Source organism: Tachypleus tridentatus, chromosome 6 (genome assembly GCF_004210375.1).
Source record: "Tachypleus tridentatus isolate NWPU-2018 chromosome 6, ASM421037v1, whole genome shotgun sequence".
Classification (NCBI taxonomy): Eukaryota; Metazoa; Arthropoda; class Merostomata; order Xiphosura; family Limulidae; genus Tachypleus; species Tachypleus tridentatus.
In genome coordinates, this window is record NC_134830.1 from 21,392,092 (window position 1) to 21,418,493 (window position 26,402).

Genomic DNA, 26,402 nt, shown 5'->3' on the forward strand with positions numbered 1-26,402 from the left:
ATCAAATCCTGGTTACTAATAATACAAATTATTCTTCTGACTTCCCTGAAAAAAGCAGCAAATTATCAGTTGAAACTTATGATCAGAAGTAGTTATTAATAGTTTACAAAAGTTTGTGATAAATAAATAACTGTTTAGTTACTCTGGAAGTATACTTCTACTGACGAACTTCACATCCAAAATAATGTTCAAAACTTATATACGTGGTAATGATGATACAGCTAATTTGAATCAAAGCAATGTCTTTTGTGAAAATATTTGTTAATAAAAAATTCTTCAGAAATTAAGCTTCTAAAAATTAAAAATAGTATGAGGTAAGTACAGCTCACAAAACTGATACATTTTCAGTTTAATGAACTTTAAATGTTGCTACTATTACAGATTTTCTTCTTGTATGGAATATTCTATAAGCACCTTACTATGTTACTTACTATGCTAATTTTCTTATAGTACATGACTTAAAACAACTGCTGTCCTGTATTCACATTCAGTTAAAACTTTAAGAAAAATGCACAAAATGTTCTTCTGACAGTGAGAAATGACCATTAGTAAAATCAGTGATTATCACAATTTTGAACAGTAGGAAAACTAAAAGCTTTTTGTGAGTTTGCTCTAAAAACTTGGTTTGAACAATTAAAAAAAACCTTAGCCTAAATAATAATAATAATACATTGTAATCAGAGCTCTCATTAGTGGCTGCAAATAAAGTTATTCACATTATAAACTCTATAATTATCATTTTTTAAGACATCCTCCATATTTTATCCTACATACAGATTCTTCAGACAAAGCCTCACCCTGTGTAACGTTTCAGCCTATTAATTATTGTTTTCTTTATTTCCATGATACCTAGATGAGAGCATCCTGCCTTCAGAGCAAAATTGTATCATTGATATTCATTATTACACCAATTAAAAAAAACAACAGTGAAGTTTATTGAGTACAAATGTTTTATTTATTCACCTTATAATATATAAAATTATTTGAAAAATGCACATTCTGATTTTAGGGTTGATTTCAGTAAACTCCAAACAATATTAATAATGTTTATGAATTCCCTAATTTTTTCTTTTCTGAACACTGCTCTCCTAGACCCTAGGAGGAAAGTCATAACAATTTTAAACAAAACAGCATGCCATCCCCCAGTGGCTCAGCGGTAACTATGCAGACATACAACACTAAAAACCGGGTTTCGATACCCATGGTGGGCAGAGCACATATAGCTCATTGTGTAACTTTGTGCTTAATTCAAAACAATAACAACAAAACAGCAATAATTTAACCTTGTAGTTTGAATACAATTTTTTGTTGTTGTTGATTGACTAATCTTGACTAATCCTTGCTTCTCAACTTCAGTTGTCAGGGTGTGATGTGATTGTTGATATGTTATAAGATAATAATCTAAACATGTCAGGAAAGTTGGTTTGCTGTTCTTTTGAAATATTAAGGTAATATTGCTTTTATTTTAGTACAGAATTATAAAGATATTGGAACAAAGTGATTAAATATTAGCTTGTTTGCTAAATTAAATAATGTTCACAAACAACTTCCATCACAATTATAGTTTTTTTAAAGCTTGGTTTATCATATTACATTTCATTTGAATTATGATGTTATAGTATGATAGAAATACCAAAAAGATACTGCATTAGGCCATTGTTTAAATTAGGTTTTACTGGTCTATGTAACTGAAGGAATGCAGTAGGAAAATCATCAAAAAAACTCCCTGTATAAAATATGCTTAAAACTTATTATATATATATAAGTTTGCTTATACCTTTGGTATGGAACAAACTAATTTGTATTTGAGTGCAAATATTGTCAAATTTGGTGTGGCATTTTTCAACTCAAAATGTAGGTAAAATTCATCGTTATTCAAATAAGAATTTTATGGGATAATCTTACAAACATGTAGAAATGTATCAAAATTAACTAAAAATTTACAAAATATTAAACATTTTTAATTTTTTCAATAAAAAACATAATAAAATACTGAATTTTCAAAATTGCAAATGCATACAAATAAGATACTTCATTTAAATAAGCTACATAATTTGTAGAAAGTTCATCTGAGGTTTCAAATATTTTCATTTAGTATTTTTTGCTTTTCTCATTGCAATAAAATAAGCATTATAACAGGTCAAAATGGCACATCCAGCTTGGTACACATGAATTAATATTGAACATTTGTTATAAAGTGTGTAAGAGATATGAATGATTATCTGAATGTTAAATTTTTATGCTGAATAAAAGAGGAAAGAAATTAATACTAAAGTTTATATTAGCTAGTAGTTTTTAACTTTCATGTCAAATAGAAAATTCAACATTTTTCTTAGTAAAAATGTCTGTCATGTGTACCGGTCAAAGCAAGAGTCATTGGCTCAAAACTTTGTTCTTGATAGCTCAATAGCTATAAAAATTCTGTTTCATTATAAAAAGCATGACACTTTCTTCACATAACAGTTGAAACATAATTTTATGCATAATGTACGAAAATGTAATTGTTATAAAAATTATCTGTTTCTTAGCTGAGTGACCACGATAGTTTCTATCAACATGTGCAAGTTGGTAAATAAGTCTTGATAATAAATTTCAACACCAACTTGTAAGATTGGCTTATCTCATAATTGTGAATGATCAAACTGGTCTTCAAGAAATATTGCAAAAGAAAAATGGATTTTGGAATAATGCATTTTCCAGGTTAAGATATCAATACTACAAAGTAAAAAATGAAGTATTGATCAAACTGGTCTTCCAGAAATACTGCAAAAGAAAAATGGTTTTGGAATAATGCATTTTCCAGGTTAAGATATCAATACTACAAAGCAAAAATGAAGTATTGATCAAACTGGTCTTCCAGAAATACTGCAAAAGAAAAATGGTTTTGGAATAATGCATTTTCCAGGTTAAGATATCAATACTACAAAGCAAAAAATTAAGTGATGCCAAATCATTTTGTGGGCTATTAGATCAAATGATTTAGCCAGACAGCATTTGTACATTAACTATATGAGCAATCCACAAACATTTAGAATAAAACATACAGCATCTATCACAATAGCAAGAAAAAGTATGTCAGAGCAGGTCCACAGCAGTAGTTTAACAAATATTCAATTCTGTAGAAAAGAATTATTAACGACATTATATATTCAATCAAATAAAAATTACTGATTCTGTTCTTCTTACATAATTCTCTCAGCTACCTAATATTCCCTACAATAACAATTACTCAAGATTTCACAGTTTATTTCTATTATATAAGTTACATCTCCAGTTTCTCCTGACAAGTCTTATAGTTATGTTTCTGTATTAAGGGGTTTTTAAATCAGGTGAACTTGGTTAGGCATGTCAAAACTTTAAAAAGCTCAATAAGCTGTTTAAACTTACCTTTGTGTTACTTCATCTATTCTGTGACGTATCATTTCACTTTCAAAATGATTCTGCTGTAATAGCTTGACACCATGTTCTTGTAAAGATGATAGCTATAATGTACATAATACACAAAGAAACAAAAATGTGTTTAAATGTTTTAGGGAAAAACACATGTTAACTACACTATAATTGACAATAAATTATTTTCCTAATTATTCTTGAGAATACAAAACTTAATTGTTACTGGTATAAAATTCTTCCAGAGCTATTAATTCTAAGTATATCAACTATAGGGAATAAAACTCTGTTTGTTATATATACATAGTTTAGTTTTACGATCTATATTAGCATCCTTTACTGCAGATGTCATTACGTTTTTGTGTCTTAAATTCAAGATTTATTTAAATTACTTTTTTATGTTATGCCAATTGATATGGTACAAAACTGTAGCTAATAATTAATATTTTAACAGTTTACAAGCTAGATTCTTAATTATATAACGAAGTATTGAAAACATATCCTGAATTTCCTCTAGGTATTCCCTTTTCTCTAATTTATTCACAACACCTCCAATAAGTACGAAATTGAACATAAATTACTCTCTATAAAATTGTAATAATTAAGACATATCATAATTTTTATTTTGTTTGATTACCAAGCCATCAAGTATAAAATTAGATCCCTGTTGCTGGTTACCAAGCCATCAAGTATAAAATTAGATCCCTGTTGCCACACTTACTTGTCACATACTCTCTTTAAGGATATGTTAGCAGTTATTTTTTATGTTTAATAATATATTATTTATAACCAATATAAAACCAAGATTTTCATCTGTTAAATAATGTATTAGATTACATTGTTTTCTGAATAGAGAACTGTTAATTTCTCTCTTGATACAAGCTTTATTCCCATAGGAAGCATAATGACTAGCTTAGATGAATTTGTAATGGCTCTTGTACATCAAGAAAGCAAGGAAATTGTTAGTTACAGAACACTGTCTGGTTTTTGAAAATTATTATTCCATGTTCCTTAATGCATTATTATATTAAATAAAAATTACTTTCTGCACTACTACCATGAATATAAAAAAAGACACATTAGGTTAAGTGCCATCCACAGTCTACACCAAAAAAACATCCAGGTAAGCACTTTATTTCTTGTTTTTCATGTGTATTCTTTATTTATTATCGTTAAAGTAACTAAATGGTAAAAAGGGGAATTGTTTTAGGTAAGTTAAAGTTATATTAGGTAAAATAACCAATTAGATAATAAAATTTTTCCACAAGCTACTTGTACATATGCCTTGTGAAATAATTTTATTATCTTATTATACAAAGTGGTTGTGTGGTTGTTCTATTCAACCAAACAAATATTGAGAAAGCTAAATGTGTTCTAATGTTTCCACAGCTCAGTCAAGAAAGTTTCTTATGATTAAATGCAACAAAACCTAAGAGGCAAATATAAAGGACTTGCCTTTTCATCCTGTGTTACCATTAGTTTCTCAAAAGCCTCATGTTTTTTCACTTGTGCATCAACTTCCTCTACTGTTGTTCCAAAATCTGACCCACAGAGGTAGACCTAAAAATACACCTGTGTGAAAACTGTACGGATTCTCATCTTATTTCTATCTCTGTTCTAACTCTTGCTAATACCCCTTAAGTTTGGAAGATACATATTTAATATGGTTGAAAGAAGATAATGTTCTTTCTATGTGAAAGACTAATTTTTTGTAATTCATTAGCTCATTTGATTTCATAAAACTTGTCACAGTAAGTTGTGTGATCCTTAATGCTGAAAAATGGAAGAGTATTATCCTACTAAAATGCAATGAATCATAAATAATTCTACCCTATAAAATAACGACTTTAACAAAGAACAGATTATAAGTAAAAAAGATTTGAACTATAATTAAAAAGAGCTATATAACATGATATGTAGATTTATTACTATCAACCAAACTTAACTGAGCTTATAATCTGAAGAATAATCATATATAAATTATATTTTCTTAAAAAGTTCTGAAAATATTATTTTTTTCTTCTAACCTCCTGCTGACCACTTAGTGTATCCAATTGTTTTGCATCTCGCAAGAAACAATGCAGGTCCAGGAGCTGATCAAGATAGACATGCTTTCTCTGCCAACCAGTATGAAGTTGTTCTCTCATCTTCAAAAGTTGGTTCAGACGTTCTCTAATCTAAAAGGAAGGAAATTTAAGTACTTGGATATTTATGAACAATAAAAGATACAATGAGACTGCAGATTATTACAATCTATAAAAATAAATTAAACAGAAACGTTTGTTTTACATAAGACATAGAAAATGTTTTTATTTTTGACAAAGTTAGATTCATCAAACTATTATAAGTTAAGCTCCAAACATTATGCTTGTAAATACAAAAAAAAATCTTAGTGCCAATAGATTTACATCATGCTTAAGAAAACGTAAAAATAAGATATTCTCACAAGCAGTGTGTTTTCTATGTCATTCAGTACTGTAAGTATGCTACATGTTCACCAAGTGATTTAAAACTTGTGTGATGAAATTATTTTTAGTTCAATGGCCAAAGAAAGAATAAAATTAAACATAAATAAAAACAATAGTAAAAACTTAGATTTCTTTTATATTTTTTATGGTGATTACAAGGTTTATGAAAATGAATGAGTCCACACAGAGTTAGGGCAAAGAAAATAACGTATAAAATATAATTTTATTTTTTTTAAAAAGATTAATATTAATTTGGAAGTTTGAAGATTTGAAGTAAAATTTGATAATTTTTCAGATGAAGAAAAGTATTTTTAACTTTAACAAGAAAACCACTTTGGACTTGAAACAGTCAACACTCTCACTTCATATATTCATGGACAAATGTTTAGTAAAAGTGCACAATTAAAACATTTTATATTTGTGTGTACAAAAATACTTGTAATGTTTACTGAAAGCTTGCTAATTTTTGTGAAGGTACACAAATCATATTAAAAGTTATAATATGGAATCTCTAATGGTTACTTTGTGATTACCAAATCAGTCACTTCGACCAACTTTGTATGGAAGTAAAAGATTTAAAAGGAAGTGCAGTAATTGGTGAAATGTATTAGATTTTCAAGGTTAAACTAAATAAGCACATTTACCTTTGTTTAAAGCTAATATTTTATATCTTATGCACTGAGCCATGATTCACTCTTAAAACTATTTTTATTGTACTTTATCTGTTTAACCTATTTATACATAAAATGAAGTAATAAACTCAAACCTCAGAACTGGCATAATGTTCCTTTTGTATCATCATCTCTCCATTTTGAACAACATTCCTGAAGTTTTCCTCTCTAGCTTCAATTTCTGCTTTCAAATGTTCATGCTCTGTTTTAAGAAGTTGTGCAGCAGTTGCATCACGTACCTTTTCTTCTGTGTTTATGGAAGAGCACAGACTCTGAGCCCATGTCTCCAGATCTCGAACCTGTAAGGTAAAAGATTGTGCTATGATAAAAAAAGTAAACACACATATTTAGGTATTGTACTTGTGGTATGATAGATTCTGAATACTATAATTGCAAAACATTAGCTCGTGTCTCTGTGGAGGTAAAGAATTTAGTTTCTCTATCACTTATAAAAGTTAAAATTATCAAGAACATTTATCACAGTTGCAGCATATAAATAATGTTTGTTTTTCTATAGAATAACAGCTACACAATGTCACTAAAAAACAGGAAGTACAAATTAATATTTCTTTAACAGCATGTTTTCAAATGATAAAGTTCTAATGTTAAACGAGTTCCTGCACATTGGTCTAAAAACAAAAGAGGGTTCCTGATTTACGCATGAAAATCTCTGACAGTCAAACATCCAAAATCCAAAAACAACTTTTAAAGTAATATAAGGCCAATAGTTAAAAAATACATTTTTAAATGGGAACATTCTTATTGGAATTTGTGTTAAAAGTAAAATATGAATACTTAAATGGCTGTAAAAATATTTTGTAAAATATATTATTTGTAAGTTGACAAAATAATATCAACACTAAGGATTGTTTGTTTACTTTTTTGGTGATTACATTTTTCCTGGTCCGGCATGGCCAGGTGGGTTAAGGCGTTTGGCTCGTAATTTGAGGGTTACGGGTTTGAATCCCCATCACACTAAACATGCTCGCCCTTTCAGCCATGCAAACATTATAATGTGATGGTCAATCGCACTATTTGTTGATAAAAGAGTAGCCCAAGAGTTGACAGTTGGTGGTGATGACTAGCTGCCTTCGCTCTAGTCTTACACTGCCAAAATTAAAGAAGGCTAGTGCAGATAGCCCTTGTGTAGCTGTGCACAAAATTCCAAAACTAACAAACATTTTTCCTTTAATCTGTCTCCCAGACGTAGAATGCTAAAAACCAGATTTCAATACTCATAGTGAACAGAGCACATATATCCTATTATGTTGCTTTATACTGAACTTAAAACAAAAATCCCTTTTAATTTTTGAAGATCCTTATTTTGCCTTTTTTTTAAATTGACAATCTTTTAATATATAAAGTTAATGCAATCAAAAATCTGAAAGTATGTGCCATGAAACTGCTGATTATGCAGAGATATATGCATTGACTGTGCAGCAAATAATGTTAAAGATGTTGGACATAATTAAATGTGGTTCTACCATCAACAGCAATTTACCACTTCTTACTCTGAATGAAATAACACAAACACACAAACTTCAAATGTACAGAAGTTTTTATCTAAACCCATTAATTAGATGGTCTGGCCAGTAGGCACTTCTCCTCAAGCAACAAGTTAAGTGATAAAAATGTGAAAAGTTATAAATGTGGCAGTGTTGACCTTGATTTGACCTTACTATGTCTAGAAATTCAGACTTTGTAAATTGTACAAAAAATGTTGTGGATGCTTAATTATGTTAAATCAAGATCCAATACAAATACAACAGATTGAAAAAGTGGAAGATATAAAAGATCTTACCAAAGCCAAGAAACGATGAAAAAGTATTGCATTTTCTATTTGTTCTTTACGCAGCTGAGCACGCTCTTGAAGTGAGTTCCAACTTTCAACAACGTAGTTTTGTTGTTCTGCAATATGTTCAGCATTTCCACCTGGATAGGTTTCTTGAAGTCTTACACTGTCGTCCACTAAAACTTGAAGCTATTGAATCAAAGGTTAAGAGTTTCTAACATTCATCAGGTTATTCAACAAAACCTTCATCATTAAAATACTATCTTATTAAACACTAGTAATTAGTTATAGAGCACCAAAAACAAAACATTTTAATAATTTGAAACTTAACCTATGTTGAATTTTAGTTTTTTGATAAGAAAGTAATGCTCTAATACTTAAAATACTAGAAAAGTGGTCTTTAATAACATTTTCAAGCATTTGTGATGTAACACCAATAGTTTTCGTGAATTTAACTATAACTTAGAAACCACATCAGAAACAAAGTTTAAAACACAAAACAACTACTCATTGTTTTCATTTCTCTGCACACCTGTGCTTCCAAAGCAACTAAATCATTTTCAAAGCCTTCATGTTTCTTTCTTAAGCTCTGAACTGAATTGAGATCCCTTCCCAAATCATCTGGAACACTGGCATATTTCTCCTGTATCCTGGAGAGAGCTTCAGCTACATCCCTATTAAATCGATGGATCTCTCCTGCTGCCTGAAGCTTCTGATCTCTGGCTTCAATATGATCCCACAACTGATCCCATGCATTCCTACATCAAATTGGGAAGCAATATACATGTGTTCAGCAGTGGAATGTTAGAAAATAAATAAAATCATTACAATTTCTTAAACATAAACTATACATATATTTCAGAAATAATATGTAAACAAAAATAAATCTATTTTATCTCAATTATTATAGTCTTTTTTATCATTTTGAAATATAAAAGCCCTAACAAAATGGTTTGTAGCATAAGCTTCAGCCATAGATAACATACAAAAAGTGAAAAGTACAGTTAAAAATCCATCTTTCATTTCAACCACACTTTAATATTGATGTATTCTAGAGAAATTAGCATTACCATGTCTGTTATAATTTACGTTTTGTACTACATAAGTTTATTTCAAAAGCAACCTTTAAATAAAATTACTTAAACCTCGGTTCTGTTGTTACATGACACATCAGTGATCCCAAATATTCATGTTTTAGCTCTGTTATTTTAATAACAGTTTATGTACACTGTAAGTACATGTGTAGGCTCACTCTACTCGTACAGCACTATTTATGCATTTCTAGTTGAAATTTCATTGAATCAACTAGAAATCAGAAAAAGATAAATCTGCCACCTGACAGTAGCCATGCTCAACACTTTATTTTGACATGATATTTCAAGCAGTATTTACTGATTTGATTGGTATATTTATAACAAACAGAAAGAGTTTATTTTTAACTACAATATCCCAATTGTTATTTTAAAACTGGCAAACTAAGTCATTACAAAGTGCAACAAACAGCTGAAGCATCGTTCGTTGTCTTTGTAGTAGCTGGTACTTATTCTTGTCTCTTGCCTACATATATAATAGTGAGATACAGAGTTAAATTGTATATAGGTTTTGCTTTTATATCTTAATTAATTATGTATTATTTATATTTTAAAATTCATATCTGAAAGGCTTAATAATTTTTAATATAACCCAAACTTCACTTTGGTTCACGAGGCTTAACTCACTATGTGAGTGCAAAAACATTTTGTTAAAGGTTTGCCTATTTCTACCAAATACATTTTAATATACTTCAAGCACACCTGTTGGGATGTGTCCAGAAAAAGCAATAAACTGTAAATGACAGGAAATGAATAAAACATTAAAAATAAACTGATAAGCAAAAAGATAAATACCTGAAATTATGATATATAAACAAAATAAAACATTTTAAGATTATTCAATGAAGAGTTAAAAAGTATGTACTATTTCTATTTCTTAGTTTGAAATATTTTGTTAAACTGTATGTTGATGATAATAGCTACAGTTAGTAATATAACTAGAAAAATGAAAATATAAAAATGCACCTTAAAAAAACTTTTGGTATTCATTTAGGAGTTTATAAAGGTTATACAAATAAAATCTGAAAAGTGTAACTTTGAAAAATGAGTATTTTTATGCTTAACATGAAAATTATCTTGTGCTTGAACTACTTAGGACCTGAATACAAATAACTAAAATAAATAAGAAGTTTTAGTAGAAATAGTAGAGAAATATAACACTTTATATTCTAAAGCTACATGTCTTTATGAAAGTTCCTTTTAAGTGTCAAACAATTTCATTCACTAGTTTTATTTTTGGAATGAAATTTGTAAGAGTTATGTAATGGTTGATGTCAAAGGGCAACTGATATATAATATAAAAGTGGGCAAATTATAAGGATTTTTTTAAAGCAGCAACTTTGATGAAGTATCACAATAACAATAAAACATTTAATATAAAGTAGTAGATACAACAAATTTAAAATAGCTATATAATACAACTATACTAGTTATTTGTATTAGGATATCATTTTATTAACAAATGTTCCGAGAGTTATAAAGAGGCATTAATATCATCTTAACTGTCATATATACCTTAAGTGCTCCTGTCTTTGTATAAGTTCTCCAGTGTAGGGGCTTTCCACTGCTGTCAGCTTTCTACACAGTTCCTCACACTGGTTGTACCTCTCAGAACCAGCTTCTATTCGATGGCGGAAGTCGTCAAACTTGCTTTGAAGCAACTACAAAAAATATGCAAAGTATAATATGCATAATAAATATTTGAATCACACCAATAGCAAATTTAATTTTCAGACACTAATATACAAAACACATTATGCTATTTAAGCTCTAAAATTGAGCCTTCTATTAAAAAAAAACAGTTTGATTAATTTGTGTGACTTACATGCTCTTCATTATTTTTAATACTGTCTAATCTTATTCTCATATGAGAAAAGTCATATAAAAAAACAAAAACAACTGGAATATTTTACAAGAGAATTTACCAATAAATGCTCATAATCTTGTCCATACTCTTCAGAAGTTGCCATCTGCATTTCTTCATTAATCCAATTTTCTAACTCTTCACTTTCTCTAAAGTACTCGTGACGATTCTTTGACTCAACAAGTTTCTGCCTTCTCACAGTTGCCAATTTCTGAAGTTTCTTCATCTCCTTCTGTATCATTTGCTTTTAAAATAAGTTAATGGATCAGTGAAATAAAACTTGCACTACATATGCTTGTATAAGTAAAACCTTACTGAATTTAATGCAACAAAACTTTCCAGAGAACATAACATCACACCACATTCAGTTAGAGATAAAAATGAATTCTTTATGAACACCTATAAATTTTACTTGTTTTGAGATGCTACATTTTCAATCATTGTAAGTCTTATTTGTATGAAAAATAAGAATATTCAATACATTTTTGATAAAAACTAACCCCATCATCCAGGGTAATGAAAGAAGAAGGGACATAGATGATAAAAAACACATGCAAAAAAAGCTTACATATATTCAAGTATCTGTAAGAAAAACAGCAAATTGAGAAATGGATTTTTTTACTTAATACAAATTATAAAGTTATACATAATAGACAACACAATAGGCTTTACTAAAATCATGTAAAATAATCAGTTAGTCTTCTGTGTTTTGTTTGACATGATTTTTCAAACTACAGTATGCAAATACAATAGCTTTCAGTTTAATCTTTTCAGTAATCCCAAGTTTTTTTTACACTGTCAATTTATTTGCTTATATTTTCATGTATTGTTCTCAATATTCAATAAACACATGAAAAAAAGATAAAATAAATAAAACATATATTAGTAAAATGATAAAAAAGAATGAAATGAAAATAAAATGAACAGGAACCGTAGTGAAAACATATCAAAGTTAAACTGAAATGCGACTGGATAATCCATTAACTGTTAATTTTGAGTTGACTGTAATTGTATGATAATAAATCAAACAATTTAGGAATAAGATCTAAAATTATAATTAATGATTAAATTTTCTCCTAGAAATATACGACTCTTTTTTTTAAATAATTCTCATTCATTATGAGACCCAATGTGATTCATGCTCCTTGATGTTACCACTCACATGTTCAGAAAAATCAACTCTTACATTGCAAGGTTTATTTTTACATGCAGAATCTAAAACAAAAAGATGTATTATTGACCTAAAGCTGCTAAACTCTGATAGGTGTTAAGGGAAATGTCCTTTATTCTTAACAGGACAAACTTCCAAACTCAAATTTCATCAATTTGACACTTTTCAAGATTTAAAGAAAGGTTACATAGTGTTCCAATGGTAATATTCTAGAAATGACACATGAGCAGTGAAAGAGTTGAAGATATTTAATGACAGTATGAAACATACTTCATAATAGTGATAAATGTAAATAAACTAACTCTTCATAATTATAGCTTTAGATAAAAACTTACAATTCTGCCATTGATGACTTTGCTCTCTGGGTGGTTCGAGTCAACCATTTTTTGTGCTTGACGAGCCATTTCACTGACTAATCCTGTATAGGTATCAATTTCTAACTCCAAGGCCTGTTATTAGACGTATGAAATAATATTTAATTTGTGAATTCTCAATTTAAAAACACTATTAAAATCATGTATAAGACATATAATAAAACTATACAAAAATAGAAAAATAAAACAACGATATAGTTACTTTAGAAAAATCATGCAAACAAAATAGTTTTACTTCAAGATCCAATGAGATATAAAAAAAAACATTAAAGAATCAGTCAGGATTCAAAATTTATAATCATTTGTATAAGTGACATTCTGCAGCTTTAAAAACAAAGTTTTTATATGAAAAAAATAATAAAACAGTCATAGTTTTAAAAAATACAAGCATTTCCTATAAAGGTCTCCTGCAACTTTAAACATATTTTTTTCAAGAACTACACTGTATCTCATGTTATTAAAAGCACACAAAAAACTAAGTTTCATTCATTAATATTTTCTTTATTTTTAAGTGCTAACTCAATGATGGAAAACATTTTCAATAAAAACAATGTTTTTTAACCTATGATATTCAAGAACCCTTGAAACAGATGCAAGACAAAATTTAGGATAGAATAAAAAAATACTTAATTAAAGTTGTTTACCTTCACATTCATTTCAGATTTACTTAATTATGACTCCAGTCAATATTATTTACCAACTTTACGTTAAATTTATCATAAGTGTATTAGTAGTAAAATAATTAAGTGTAAGCAGATAACAACAACTCTTACATAATATTTGCCCCCAAAAAATACCATACTCATTATTATTGGGTAATTAAAAGTTTGATAAGAACCTTATGCTTGGTTAAAAGCCTGACAGCTCCATCTTCGTCACGACCATAATCTGTGCGTGTCAGAATGTCATTCTTCTCTGTTATCCATGTTTCTACCTCATTTGCTTCTGAGTAAAACTAGAAAAAGGAAAAATATATTCTTGTTTCTGTAATCATACTTTTCTTCAGTAATTTTCTGAAAGTGCTACTAAGATGTTGTGAAATAATCAGAATTATGTCATAACAGAAAAAAATATATTATCATGTCTTAAAAATGCAAAAACAATATAAAAAAGTCAAAAATCTAGTTGTTGTCAAGTATTGGAATGTACAGTTTGTAGTTGTTAGACTAGTGAAAGGATAATTAAGTGAAAAATGCAGGGAAAAATACTGAATTAAATGAACATCTTGTCACTTGCACAGCATCTCAAATTCAAGCACAGGACTTATAACAAAAATTTTAGTTTTTTGACTTAAAATTGAGGTTTTTATCTGCTAAAGATTTCTTGTCATTGCAAAATAAAAAAAAGGAAAGGCTTTATGATTAAAGGACTGTATTTCAATCATATTAATTTTTAAACAGAAACCTAGTAGCTTGGTACCAGCTTAAAACCTGTGATACAGTAAAAATATATCAAATGTAGTCAACATTGTGAAAAGTTAGCTTTATGTTTTATCTCTCTGATTCTATTAAAAAAGAGATGCAATTCCAAACAGAATATTATATTATTCTCAAAATGGATTATTCTATGTAAACACCTAGCAAAACCAATTTCAGAACATAATACTACTATTTCTTCAACCATGTAGTTAATCACATGGCTGCTTATAAAATTATACTTATCACACAACATTCATACCTGTTGAGCCCTCAGAGAAAGTTCTAACTTCTTTTTCCTTTCAACAGCTAATGACAGAAGTTCCTGCCAATTCTGATGAAGTTCCTCACACTTGATTAGAATAGAAGAAGCAGCAAAATGCTTCTGGTCAGCTAGTGCTTCACCACAAGCCAAAAGTTTATCAATTATTGGTTGATGCCCATGAATTTCTCGTTCTAGTTTCTGAAAGAAAAAATACGTCACATTTTTATCATGAAATTACATTACTTAAAAGTTAAATTTGTATTCTTGTTTTCTAAGTATAACCTACGGTGGAGATGACTAAATCATCTGCATGCAGCGTTGGTCAAATTGACTGACTGTAACCACCATGTAACTATGCAACTATACATATTATAACTCTGAATATACTAAGTATTCCTTCATGAAATTTGGCAAGCTTTTAGTAAACACTATAAGATTGCGTCAATTAAAAAATCAAATTATTAGATTGTCCAGAAATAAATGTTGAAATCCTCACAATGACATTTAGAAGCTGAATATAGAGTAACTTATTATTAATTGGTTGGTTTAATCCAATGTTTATTGCTTACAAGATGTCTTAATTGTCTGCTGTTTCAACTTTACTCAAAGTACGTTTCACAACCCTCAAGAGAGCATGAACAAGAAGGACTTTCATTTTATTTTCCTCTACGACTTCAAACTTGGATGAAAAACTACCGAAACTACATGGAACATCAACCAGGCATTCGCTCAATGATCTGTTACCGAACGTAAAGTTTGGCATTGTTTCCAAAGGTTTTGACATGGAGATGAAAGTCTTGAAGACCATAAAGGTCGTAGAAAGAAGTCATCCTCAGATGAAAACACATTAAGGGAAGCAGTTGAGACAGACCCTCACACAACAGTATGTCAGCTTGCAGAAAAGCTAGCCACAAGCAAATAAAGCATTGCCAACTATCTGACTGCAATTGGAAAAATAAAGAAGTTGAATAAGTGGGTTCCACATGAGCTGACTGAAGATCAACAAAATCGATATTATCAGACCTGTCAAAGATGATGCTCCAAAAATTGAACGAATTGGGAATCGAAGTTCTGCCTCATCCACTTTATTCTCTAGACCTTTCCCCTACAGATTTTCATTTTTTTCAAGCACTGACAACTTTTTGAACAATAATGCTTTCATAACCAGACAACTGCAAAAGAAGCTTTCAGGGGGTTTATCGACTGTAGAAACTTTGATTTCTACAGCAGGGACATAAACAGCATTGTTAGATGTTGGCAAAAGTGTGTTGAAGCAAATGAAGCTTACTTTGATTAAAGCATGTTTTACAACACTGGTTTATACTTTTCCAAACTTTACAGTTCAAAAACAACATCTAATTCTTGACAACCTATTATTTAATTAATATTTTAATTAAGATTTCTCTGTAAATTTATGAAGCTTTTACTGTGCTAATCTGAGTTAAAGTTGATTTATACGTTAACAATAAAAATTATTTTCATTCTACAGTTTTTATGCTTAATTTACACAACTTCTAGAACCTCATAAATGACTATCAAAAGTTATTTTTGGTAAACGTTTGTATTTCACTTCTTGTTTTCTCTACCCTAAAAATAAATACAGCAAATGCATTAATGTAGTGAAGTAAAAAGTTAAAAAATATGTGGAAAGCAGCAAATCACAGTAGAAGCCTGCTGCATCTATTTCTCTCCCACAGAAAAAAAAAAAAAAAATCAAGTTATGTTTGGGATTGACTATCACACTATAATGCCCCCATAAATGAAAGGCAAGCATGGTTGTCTGACGGGGATTCAAACCAGCGAACCTCAGATTACAAGTCAAGTGCTATAACCACCTGGCCATGCTGGTGGTTATACATAAGTAATTCACATCAAATTTTATCCTTACTGAATAATATTTAAGATTAGTCAAAGTAATTGATATTTTATCTTACAACTCACATTATAATTGCATTTTCTGAATATCTTAGTGTTCCAGAATATTCTAAATAATTTTAAAAGGTTCTAGATTATTCTGAATTGTTCTAGCTTATTATTATGAAATATTCTAGAGTAATCCATGTTATCCAGAATGTTCAAGAATATACCTTATTAAATATTCCATGCTGTTAAGTTTTTATTCTGGATTATTTGTATGACATGAAAATAATTTCATGAATTTCTATAAGGGTATAGAAGAACTTAAGCAGATTCCTCTGTATCATTTCAACAGATCCTTGATTAGTGTATCATTACAAACAGATATTGCAACAAGAAGTGAGACTCCATTTTGGCAGCTTGGTTCAGAAAAAAGTGAACTAACAAAAAGCAAATTACCTTCATGTATTAATATAAAATTCTTCTATTTTCATAAAATATTAAAGAAAACAGTGAAAGATTTTTGTTGTTGTTGTTGTTTTTAATTTTGTGCAAAGCTACTCGAGGGCTATCTCCTCTAGCCATCCCTAATTTAGCAGCGTAAGACTAGAGGGAAGGCAGCTAGTCATCACCACCCACTGCCAACTCTTTTACCAATGAATGGTGGGATTGACCGTCACATTATAACTCCCCATACCTGAAAGGGCGAGCATATTTGGTGCAACTGAGATACGAACCTGCGACCTTCGAATTACAAGTCGAATGCCTTAACAGTGAAAGAAGGGTAAAAGGCTGCAGCTATTTGGAACAAAACTCAAATTTTAATTCGTCCAGAACATCATGTTATTATCTAATCTAGGGAAGCTTTTTGAAAAATGGAGGAAACTAAAAGTAAAATACAAAAATGAAAAGTGAAACACTTTGAGCTAATGAAGCTGGATTTGTCAGTAATTTGAATGACCTTTTTAACATCACTTACAGAGATGCTCTAGTCCTGAACAAGATCCCAGAAGGCAAAAATGTTCTTGCTCAAATGATAAAAGAACACAGTATATGCATAGGTAAGGTAAATAAACTTTTTACTTTAACCCTTAAATGGTGACCATCATCAACTGATACTGCTACCTACAACATTCCAACTGTTTAAGGGATAAAGGAATCAAGGGCTGAAAAAAAGAAGCAAAGCAAATATGGATAGAAAACAGTATACAGAGAAAGAACAACAGACTTTGAATGAAACTGTCAGTTGTTGTGAATTATCCCACAGTACCTTTGTCTTCAGTGACAAAAATAGAGAATATTGAAGAATCATCATCTTTTAAAGCTAAAAAGCTATCTTGGTCATAATGTGTGACAGCTAACCAGCAACACTCCTTTCATCTAGAAACACACCAATTCCGTGAACAATTTGTCAAAAACATAAAATAACACTTTCAGCCGAGTCTCACTTGTAGCAAGTGGATTACCAATTACTGATCCTGTCTGAAGCAAAAACAAATCAATTCCTAGGTGTTCTAAGGTTGATTTCTAGTATTGAAGATGCTCAAACTTCTGTTATGGCATATCTACTGGAAGAATGGGGAATGATTTGTTGGGTTAAAGTAGTTTGCTTTGACACAACAACAAACAACACTGGTCATATAAATGAAGCATGTATGATATTAAAAAAACAGGAAAAACAAAAATGTTCTGTTCTCGGTATGTCAACATCATACCTTACAATGGATCCAGGCTCTCTGCTCCTTACAATATCTTAGCTACTTACAATATCTTGTTAAGTATAGGAAAGTAAATTCTGCTCTTTCAAAATCTGCTTGTCAAATATTTGATGAATATCTACGGTATCTCAATGAAAAATTATTGGCTTAATATTCTTTGATTCAGTCATATCCAAAGAGACAAAACAAGCAATGGTAAAGGCACTAAATGGAAAAGAAGACATGGATAGGCAAGTGTATCTAATTGAACATCAAAAACTTTGAAGGCAAAAAAACACAAGGCTTTTTCAGATGTATCAAAATTCCATTATAATTTCAGGATTATGACCCCAAGTCACAGGAGCTGAGAGGACTACGGGGAGTTACTTCATACCATTCAACACATGAATGTTGCTGAAAGGGATGTAGTACTTATAGAGGTGTATAATGTCATCATAACAAAGAAAGAAAAACAGAAAATAGTCCTCATTCAAGTTGTCCAGAGTCACAGAAAATAGTCCTCATTCAAGTTGTCCAGAGTCACCTCGTTCAAGTTGTCCAGAGTCACAGAAAATACTCCTCGTTCAAGTTGTCCAGAGTCACAGAAGATACTTTCTTTTATAACAAATAAAAGTATATTTTTGTATCATATAATAGTACATACAATGTCAGTCTATAGCAGTCTAGAACTTCAATCAACCTCATTAAGCAACTTCTAAATATAATCCAAAACAAAAAGTTTGACAATTAGCGTTTTTTGTAAATTGAAACAAAATTATAGGATGAGAACTTTAGATTTTTTAACCTGAAAATTTACCTGCAAATAAGGATCACCTCACTGTCTATGTTTGCATGTCAAAACTAAACAACCGTAGTAAGCTTTATATAGAGAAATTTTGCTCTTCTATTGATAATTAACATGTCCATCGGCTATGTACAAATAATATATATATATATAAAATCATCTTAACAGACAGAACAGATGAGAGAGGCTTATTTGTGTGTTTGACAAATTCACTGATATCACAGCAATTCAAGAAAGTAAGTGGTTCACATTACATATTCTCGCTCATAATTACACACAGTGTGTACTTTTAATTACTAGGACACTGAAAACAGTATTATTGAAAACATAAAATATAAAGGGGAAAATTCAGTGTAGATGTGTCATATGAAAGAGGAGTGAAGACTGAGAATTTTTTAAATTAAAGTTTAGAATATATGTTTTGATACCAAGTTTATTGACATATGTTGATAATACATTTGCTTAATTAAATTATAAATGTAATAGTTCTATAAAAATATTGTGACGTGTGCAATTTGGCCCAGATTTTTAAATATGGTTAATAATTTACAAAAACAGCATAAGAACTAAATCTTGGTATTTTATCAAAAAATACTTTTAATCGTAACTTCTACATAAGTGTAGTACAACAGAAACAAATCCTAGTCATCTAATATCTTTACTTACCAGCAAGGTATAAATGTGTATCACCTGGACAAAACAATGTTTTGTAATGAAGAAAAATGAATGACAAAAATGATTAAAGTGTAGGTAGGAAAATATAATTGAAATTAGATCTTATTTTTCAAGGTCTAGGTCCATACTTCATGAGACAACACCCAGTGACCTTTAAATTTTTTTAGAACTTTACTCAATATTTTTGGTTGTAAGTGGAAGAATTGAAATATCTCATATGTTTATATAACAAATGCTGCATCTAAAAACTGTTCTCTTTACAACTCCATGACTGTATATAGTGGCTGTTTTCTCTACTCAAGATCTACAAATGCAGCAGTGCACCATAAGGTTCACAGATGACTTCTTTACTCAAACTGACTGTATATAGTGGCTGTTTACTCTACTCAAGATCTACAAATGCAGCAGTGCACCATAAGGTTCACAGATGACTTCTTTACTCAAACTGACTGTATATAGTGGCTGTTTACTCTACTCAAGATCTACAAATGCAGCAGTGCACCATAAGGTTCACAGAAAGGTGTTTGAGATCAAATGCTGCTTGTTAAACTACTTCACTCCATTGCATAAGCAAATCTAAAGTAAAGGACCACAGACCTACACTGACAGATTCAAAATTTATTTGTCGAATGACTTAATTTTATTTTAATTCCTTCAGCCATTTTCCTCGTAAAAACAGTAATTTATTTTGAGGTGTAGCTGAAAGCTTATGAGTCTTCATCTAGTTTCAAATTTTTACTTAGTATATATTAATGGTACCAGGAGATATTTCTAGCTTCATAGCAACAGCTTTTCAGATTAAATGGTTCTTAATACTACACTGTGTGAATTATATTTTTTTCCATAAGGAATATTAAAGGCTCCTTTCATCAAAATGTTATTTCTGTTGAATCACAGTTAATAGATTATCTTGCAATGCAAATATCCTTGGAAAGGATTGTGACATACTTCTCAGTCCATAAGCCTATCCTGGCAATACAACACTGACGAATGGTTGGGAATTTATTGTAAGCCAAATATGTATGTCTAAACATGTCACCTCTAGCATAACTTAATACTTGTACTTAATACATAGAAAATAATGCTCTACAGAGAATTCTATTGGTTTAATAGGTAATATAAATTTAAAGTACTCTTTGGTCTCCCTGAAAACATTTTCACATGCAAAAATACAAACCGTGTAGAAAATAGTCAAGATATAAGACTAAATACTGAAGGTACTGAAGAAACTTCATATGATGATAAGTGGTATTTAAGGATGTCAAATCACAAAATTAATATGAAAACATGGTCTATCAAAGTTTGAAAAGTGCCTTTGTGTGGTTAAAAAGTTACAAAATATGTACTTTAATTTTTAATAAAAAGAATTATAATACTACTCATGGAGAAAAATTTTGTAAACACCAACCAGATGCTTTTTGTATAAGTTCTGAGCATCAATAAGATTCTGGCCAACATCTTCTGATGATGCTGCAGGCAGGTGGTCTCTGATCCATTGCATTTCTGCATCAACATCAAAATTAAACTGATGAAATTTAAGGGATTCCTCAAGTTGGTGACGTCTTTCAGCCGCAGGAGCTTCTAGACTGGAAGACCTGTCAAAACATGCCATGTTTCATGAAAACCTTCAACTACTAAGATATTTATCAGTTACTTCTAGGCCAAAAAAACCTGTTAAAAATTTGTAATATTTTATCAAAATCTTTCCACAACTACGTTTTCAACAGGCACTTCTGGATTGAAATAAACGTCAAAAACATACTGTTTTATCAAAATCTTCAACAACCAACTTATTCACCAAAGCATTCAACACAAACACATTATTTATTAATTTATTATAATAAATATTACATACTTCGCTCTCCTACAGTTCATGTGAATATGTATATAACGTTTAAGTTTTTCTAAGTTCTGATCTGGAACACCGTAAAAATCTGATTGAGATTGTGTATGTTTAATTCAGTCTAAGGTGTTACGTTTTGTAGCTTGGCCAGCTAAGAAACGTATCAATGGTTTCACAGGATTGTTGACTTATCTCTTACCTAACTGTGTTTGAGGAATATCACATGCAGCTAAGATATTTCCCCACATTCCAGTGTCCCTTTTTCTGGATGGTAAAAATGTGGATTATGAATGTGGTTTAGGGACAATTAGAGGATATGCTTTCCAACTTTTGAGGAAGACAGTTCATTTTGTTTTAAAGAGCATCAACAAAGCTTAATCCTTGATATACTCTTTCCTATCAAGTGATTGTGCAAATTTTATTTAACTTCAATTTACTTTGAAGTTATACTTGTTTTGATCTACTTTGATTCTACATACTGTTTCATTTTCCTTTGCTATTACTTATTTTACAATGAAATAGTCCTACTACAATAAAAAATCGTTATCTAATTACCTATTATTTTGTTTTCTTTCTCTAAATAATGGATATTATTTTCTTTAGACTTCAAAACCACGCTTTGTTTCTTTCATTTTACCTGTGACAAATTTCTATACCTATTCATTTAAATATTAGATTCAGAAGCATATAGTGTTAGCAGTAATTAAGTGACTGTGTCTATCCTTTAATTACCACATTAATATATTCCTTAAATGAGATAAAAAATATTATTGGACTAAAAATCTATTTCAAAGTATTTTAATTACTTATTATTCATTTCAGTATTTACAATTAATTGAATCACTTTTGAGACCTTACTAGTATCATTATTTCAGGGTTAATTTTGTTTCACAGCATACCTCTCACTCACAGCTTTAGCAGCCTTAAGGATATTTGGAGCATCAAAGTGACCTTGTCGAGCCATCTCTTGTCCAAGATTAATCACTTCTTGGACTTTGTTTTCCCATACCCCAAGTTCTGTTTCCAGTACCTGAAATTTACATTACGTTTCATTTAATGTAAGATCTAAAATCTATATAATTTTTACATGTCAAGATATAAAAGACTGCTTAATACAGATATTATTAATTAGTTTATTTTGTGAATGAATATTTTATAATTGTTTAGTTACTTGTTATAAGAGAGATAAAAGCAGACGATTATTGGAAGTTATGTTTATAACTCATTGATGTTGAGAATATAGCAAGGAGACAAATTTGTAACAAACATTTAAATAGCATGAGATGAGTGGAAAAAGCAGAGAGACAAGTACAATATCAGCAAAGAGTAAAATCATGACCAAGAAAAAGTTTAGCAGTAAATTAATTGCAACAGAACTGTTACACCTAATGATTAACATAGGCCCAACATTTAATATGTTAGAGCAAGACTAAGAGAAGAAAAGAAGGAATAATTTATTCCATTAAAGGATGGTTCTAAGGCAACTGAATCAAGTTGAGTACACTTTGTCAAAAAAAGCATTGAATATTTTGTAGAAAAAAGACCAAATGATTACTGAAAAATCAGTATACAACAGCAGTAACTAATACCACGATTATAAGAAAATTATAGATGAAATATTAGTGTGTCAGAAATAGAGAAAGATAGGTTAGATTCTCAACTGAAATTCTAAAGCAATTCAGTGGACCTTAGTTAACTTTTAACAGGAATAAGAGAACTATATGTAATATTTATAATATGAGTATAATCTCTGTAGTGTAAATAACTTATTGTACATAAATTTAACTAGTCTGAATATACTTGTACATACATATATTATTATGTGGAGAGAGTGCTGTTTGTTTATCTTCGAACTTATCACCAACAAGTTACAGACACCTACTGTGGAATAATTCTAAGCCCAACAGTACAGTATACATTTATAGTATTACAAAGTATAAGTAAAAGCCTTCAACTGACAACTGGCAAACAGCAACACAACCTTAACATCTGACATTATGCTAAAATAGTGTTATCAAATATTTCATTTACCTTTACAATTGATATTTAAAAATATTTGATTGCACATGCATTAAAAAAAGAAAAATATTTACCTGATGTTTCTTTAAGAGTTCTTTTACACTTCTTAAGTCATGACCTCGATCATTGGATGCCAGAGATCCTTCAAGTTCATCTAGTTTACTTCGTGCACTCTCCAATGTTCTATTGTAGGAGTGTTGGGAAACAGCCTGTCTCAACTTATGACCCTTGTCTTTAGTCTGGGAGCAAAGATCATCCCACTGGGTATTTAAACGTTCTAGTAGCTCAATGACTTTGTCACTAGCAAAGTTTCCATCACTAATCAGTTCAGTGCCAGTCTGAATAAAGAAACAGTTATTAATACAAAATTGAAGTTTTCTCCAGTGAACTTGTTAGTTGCTTAAGAAAATACAGATATTAATTTTATTGGTTATAAAGCAGCAAACAAATATTTCTAGAGATATTAACCTATTAAAGAATTGCTGAAATAATTAGTTAAAATGAGAAATATATATAATTATTTTATATATCATGATTATACTGCATAAAGAGATACTACTAACTGACGTTAATGTGAAACATCATTTTTTTATTAAGCCAATAGGTATCACAACGAACAGTAAGAAACTGAACTATAATAAAAAACTTTAATACCTTGTTAATAATGTCTACTCTGGGCTCATTTGCCTTCACCTCAGCTTCAAAAGCTTCATGTTTCTGGAGCTTACGTTCAAGGTTAGTTAAATCACGGTAACATTCATCTCCAGCTGTTTTCATTTTTTCCTGCACCCATGCCATTAGCTAGAAAATAAAAATAATAGAATTTTAAAATTTTTCGTGGGTACATGTTTAATTACGTAAAATATGAGAGAAAAACAATAATTTGGAACTCATTATGCATAATCTTTTTTATGTCACTCTATGTAATTATTTCTATTTTCAGTTTAAAGATTCTTCTTTGGAAACTTTAAATCCATACTTCATATATTATTACAAAATATGCTGCTTCCAGTGACAAACCTTAGGGTTTATAATGCTGAATTTTTCATACAATCCCTGAAGTGAGTAAACAGCAGATAAACCACTGTGGTACTTTGCATTTAAAACACAAACAATTACAAAATGTACAGTAATCACTCTTTAACAACAAGTATAAAATTGTGCCTTCATTTTGATCACAATATACAGCTAGTTTTTGTTTCTTACCACATCAAATTTTGAAGCATTAGAATCTCATTCAAAATAAGATTTTTCAACTAAATGTAAACTGTGATACATGTATAAGCCTATTCACAATTCCAAATAAAATTACTTAGTGCCTACGTATAAAACTCTTAACATTTATTAAATCTACGTTTAAAGTATAAGGTCAACTAAAGTATTTCAAGGAAGTAAAATGATTCTAAATAAGGAAATATTATTGTAGTTCCCAAACTATAGTTCCAACTTTTAAAAAGAAAATTCTTAGGTAGGTGATCATATATAAAATTATATACCAATAAACACACACATTCACAAAGCATGCATGGTCAAGATTTATTTTATACTTGCAACAAAGGCAAAGATCCACTGTTATTGTATTAAATATATATAAAGCAAATTCCTAATGCAAACACTTTCTCTTACCTCATCACCTTCAGCTCTAAACTTCTGATAGACAAGAGATGTCTCTAACATGTCTTTTCTTTTTTCTGCTTTTTCCTTCACTGCTTCTCTGAGAGCCACTACCTGACATTGTCTTTCATCAATACTAAACAAAGACAAAATTACACAATATATTTGATTTCTAAACCATTTTAACCACTGCTCATTTATTCATATCAGTTACAAGATAAGGTGCAAGACAACAAACAGATAGTCTCCTGACAAGACAGCACTAAGATCAGGCACTTAAATCACTGAGGCCCAGTTTTCGATTCTCTAAGGTAAACAAAGTTTACCTGATGATAGTAACTCACTACATTAGATGGAGACTAGCTTTTCCAAATTTTATGCATGTGTCCCCATTTTATCATCTTTTTTTATCATTTTACAATTATTCCATACAACTAAAAATATTAGTGAATTTAATTTCAATCAGCAAAAATCAGAAATGTATTCATTATGCTTCAATCAGTATACTCATGTAAATAAGGAAAATAAAAGGCCTATGCAGTGACCTCTGAGGACTCCACTATTAACATCAAGGATTCAGTTTGATTAGAACCCAAAAATAACAGCCTCTTGCTTTCTTCCGTCCAACAATCTCATAATCCAATTAATTAATCTTTTCCCACTCTTACAAATGTGATTTTCTTAGCTGATTTTTTGTATGGCACCTTAACAAAAGTGTTTGGAATATCAAAGAAGATTTAACGTGGGTACATTCATGCTGATTTTCATTTATTATATCACATCTCAGTAAATAACTTTGTAAAGCTGTATTTTCTAGTCTATTGTGTTTTATCACCACATAAGTAACACTACCTGGTTTATTATTTCCATGTCAACTCTAATCACATCCTTTTAAAAATAAGAATAGCATTCTCTACTCTCCAACTCTTAAGCACCTTCCCACTGCCAATATTAACATACCATAATTGTAAGAGAGAGAAAGACAATACCAAGCAGAAAATAAAATTACACAATATATTAAAGTTTTTTCAACTATTTTAGTTATTTCAAAATTTTAATAATCAAATACTAAAAGATGCAATACATTATCACAATTTAGTGGTCAGAAAAAGCTATTTTCAGTACCTGAACTAAACAAGTATACAATAGTTGCATAACAGGTACAATCCTTCCTAGTGTCAATAAGAACATCTTTCAAGCTACACATTCTATTGTTCTATTGTTCTGCAACCTGTAATTTTCTTCTTCTATATTATCTTTATTCAAAAACTTAAATAACTCTAACTATTTACAGCAAGGTCGTGTTGATTGGAGTTCAACCACTGGTGTGGTTGGTAGATTACAAAATCACCTAAAAGTGATCATATTAGTTACAAGCCATGAAGCTAATA

The 26,402-nt window shown here is 29.9% G+C and overlaps 1 protein-coding gene across 1 annotated transcript in view; it reads right to left on the reverse strand.

Annotated features, from left to right (window-relative positions):
• The window catches only part of kst (spectrin beta chain, non-erythrocytic 5 kst), a 215,225-nt gene that overhangs the window by 61,531 nt on the left and 127,292 nt on the right, over positions 1–26,402 (reverse strand). The window contains exons 33-48 of the mRNA XM_076503684.1: positions 25,024–25,147; positions 24,052–24,198; positions 23,472–23,735; positions 22,278–22,408; positions 20,944–21,130; positions 14,499–14,699; positions 13,660–13,776; positions 12,783–12,896; positions 11,338–11,520; positions 10,928–11,073; positions 8,854–9,079; positions 8,331–8,510; positions 6,625–6,828; positions 5,418–5,567; positions 4,846–4,950; positions 3,388–3,482 (exon numbers count right to left, since the gene is read on the reverse strand). Coding sequence (XP_076359799.1) covers positions 3,388–3,482; positions 4,846–4,950; positions 5,418–5,567; positions 6,625–6,828; positions 8,331–8,510; positions 8,854–9,079; positions 10,928–11,073; positions 11,338–11,520; positions 12,783–12,896; positions 13,660–13,776; positions 14,499–14,699; positions 20,944–21,130; positions 22,278–22,408; positions 23,472–23,735; positions 24,052–24,198; positions 25,024–25,147 — 2,574 coding nt within the window. The remainder of the gene's footprint in view (positions 1–3,387; positions 3,483–4,845; positions 4,951–5,417; positions 5,568–6,624; positions 6,829–8,330; positions 8,511–8,853; positions 9,080–10,927; positions 11,074–11,337; positions 11,521–12,782; positions 12,897–13,659; positions 13,777–14,498; positions 14,700–20,943; positions 21,131–22,277; positions 22,409–23,471; positions 23,736–24,051; positions 24,199–25,023; positions 25,148–26,402) is intronic.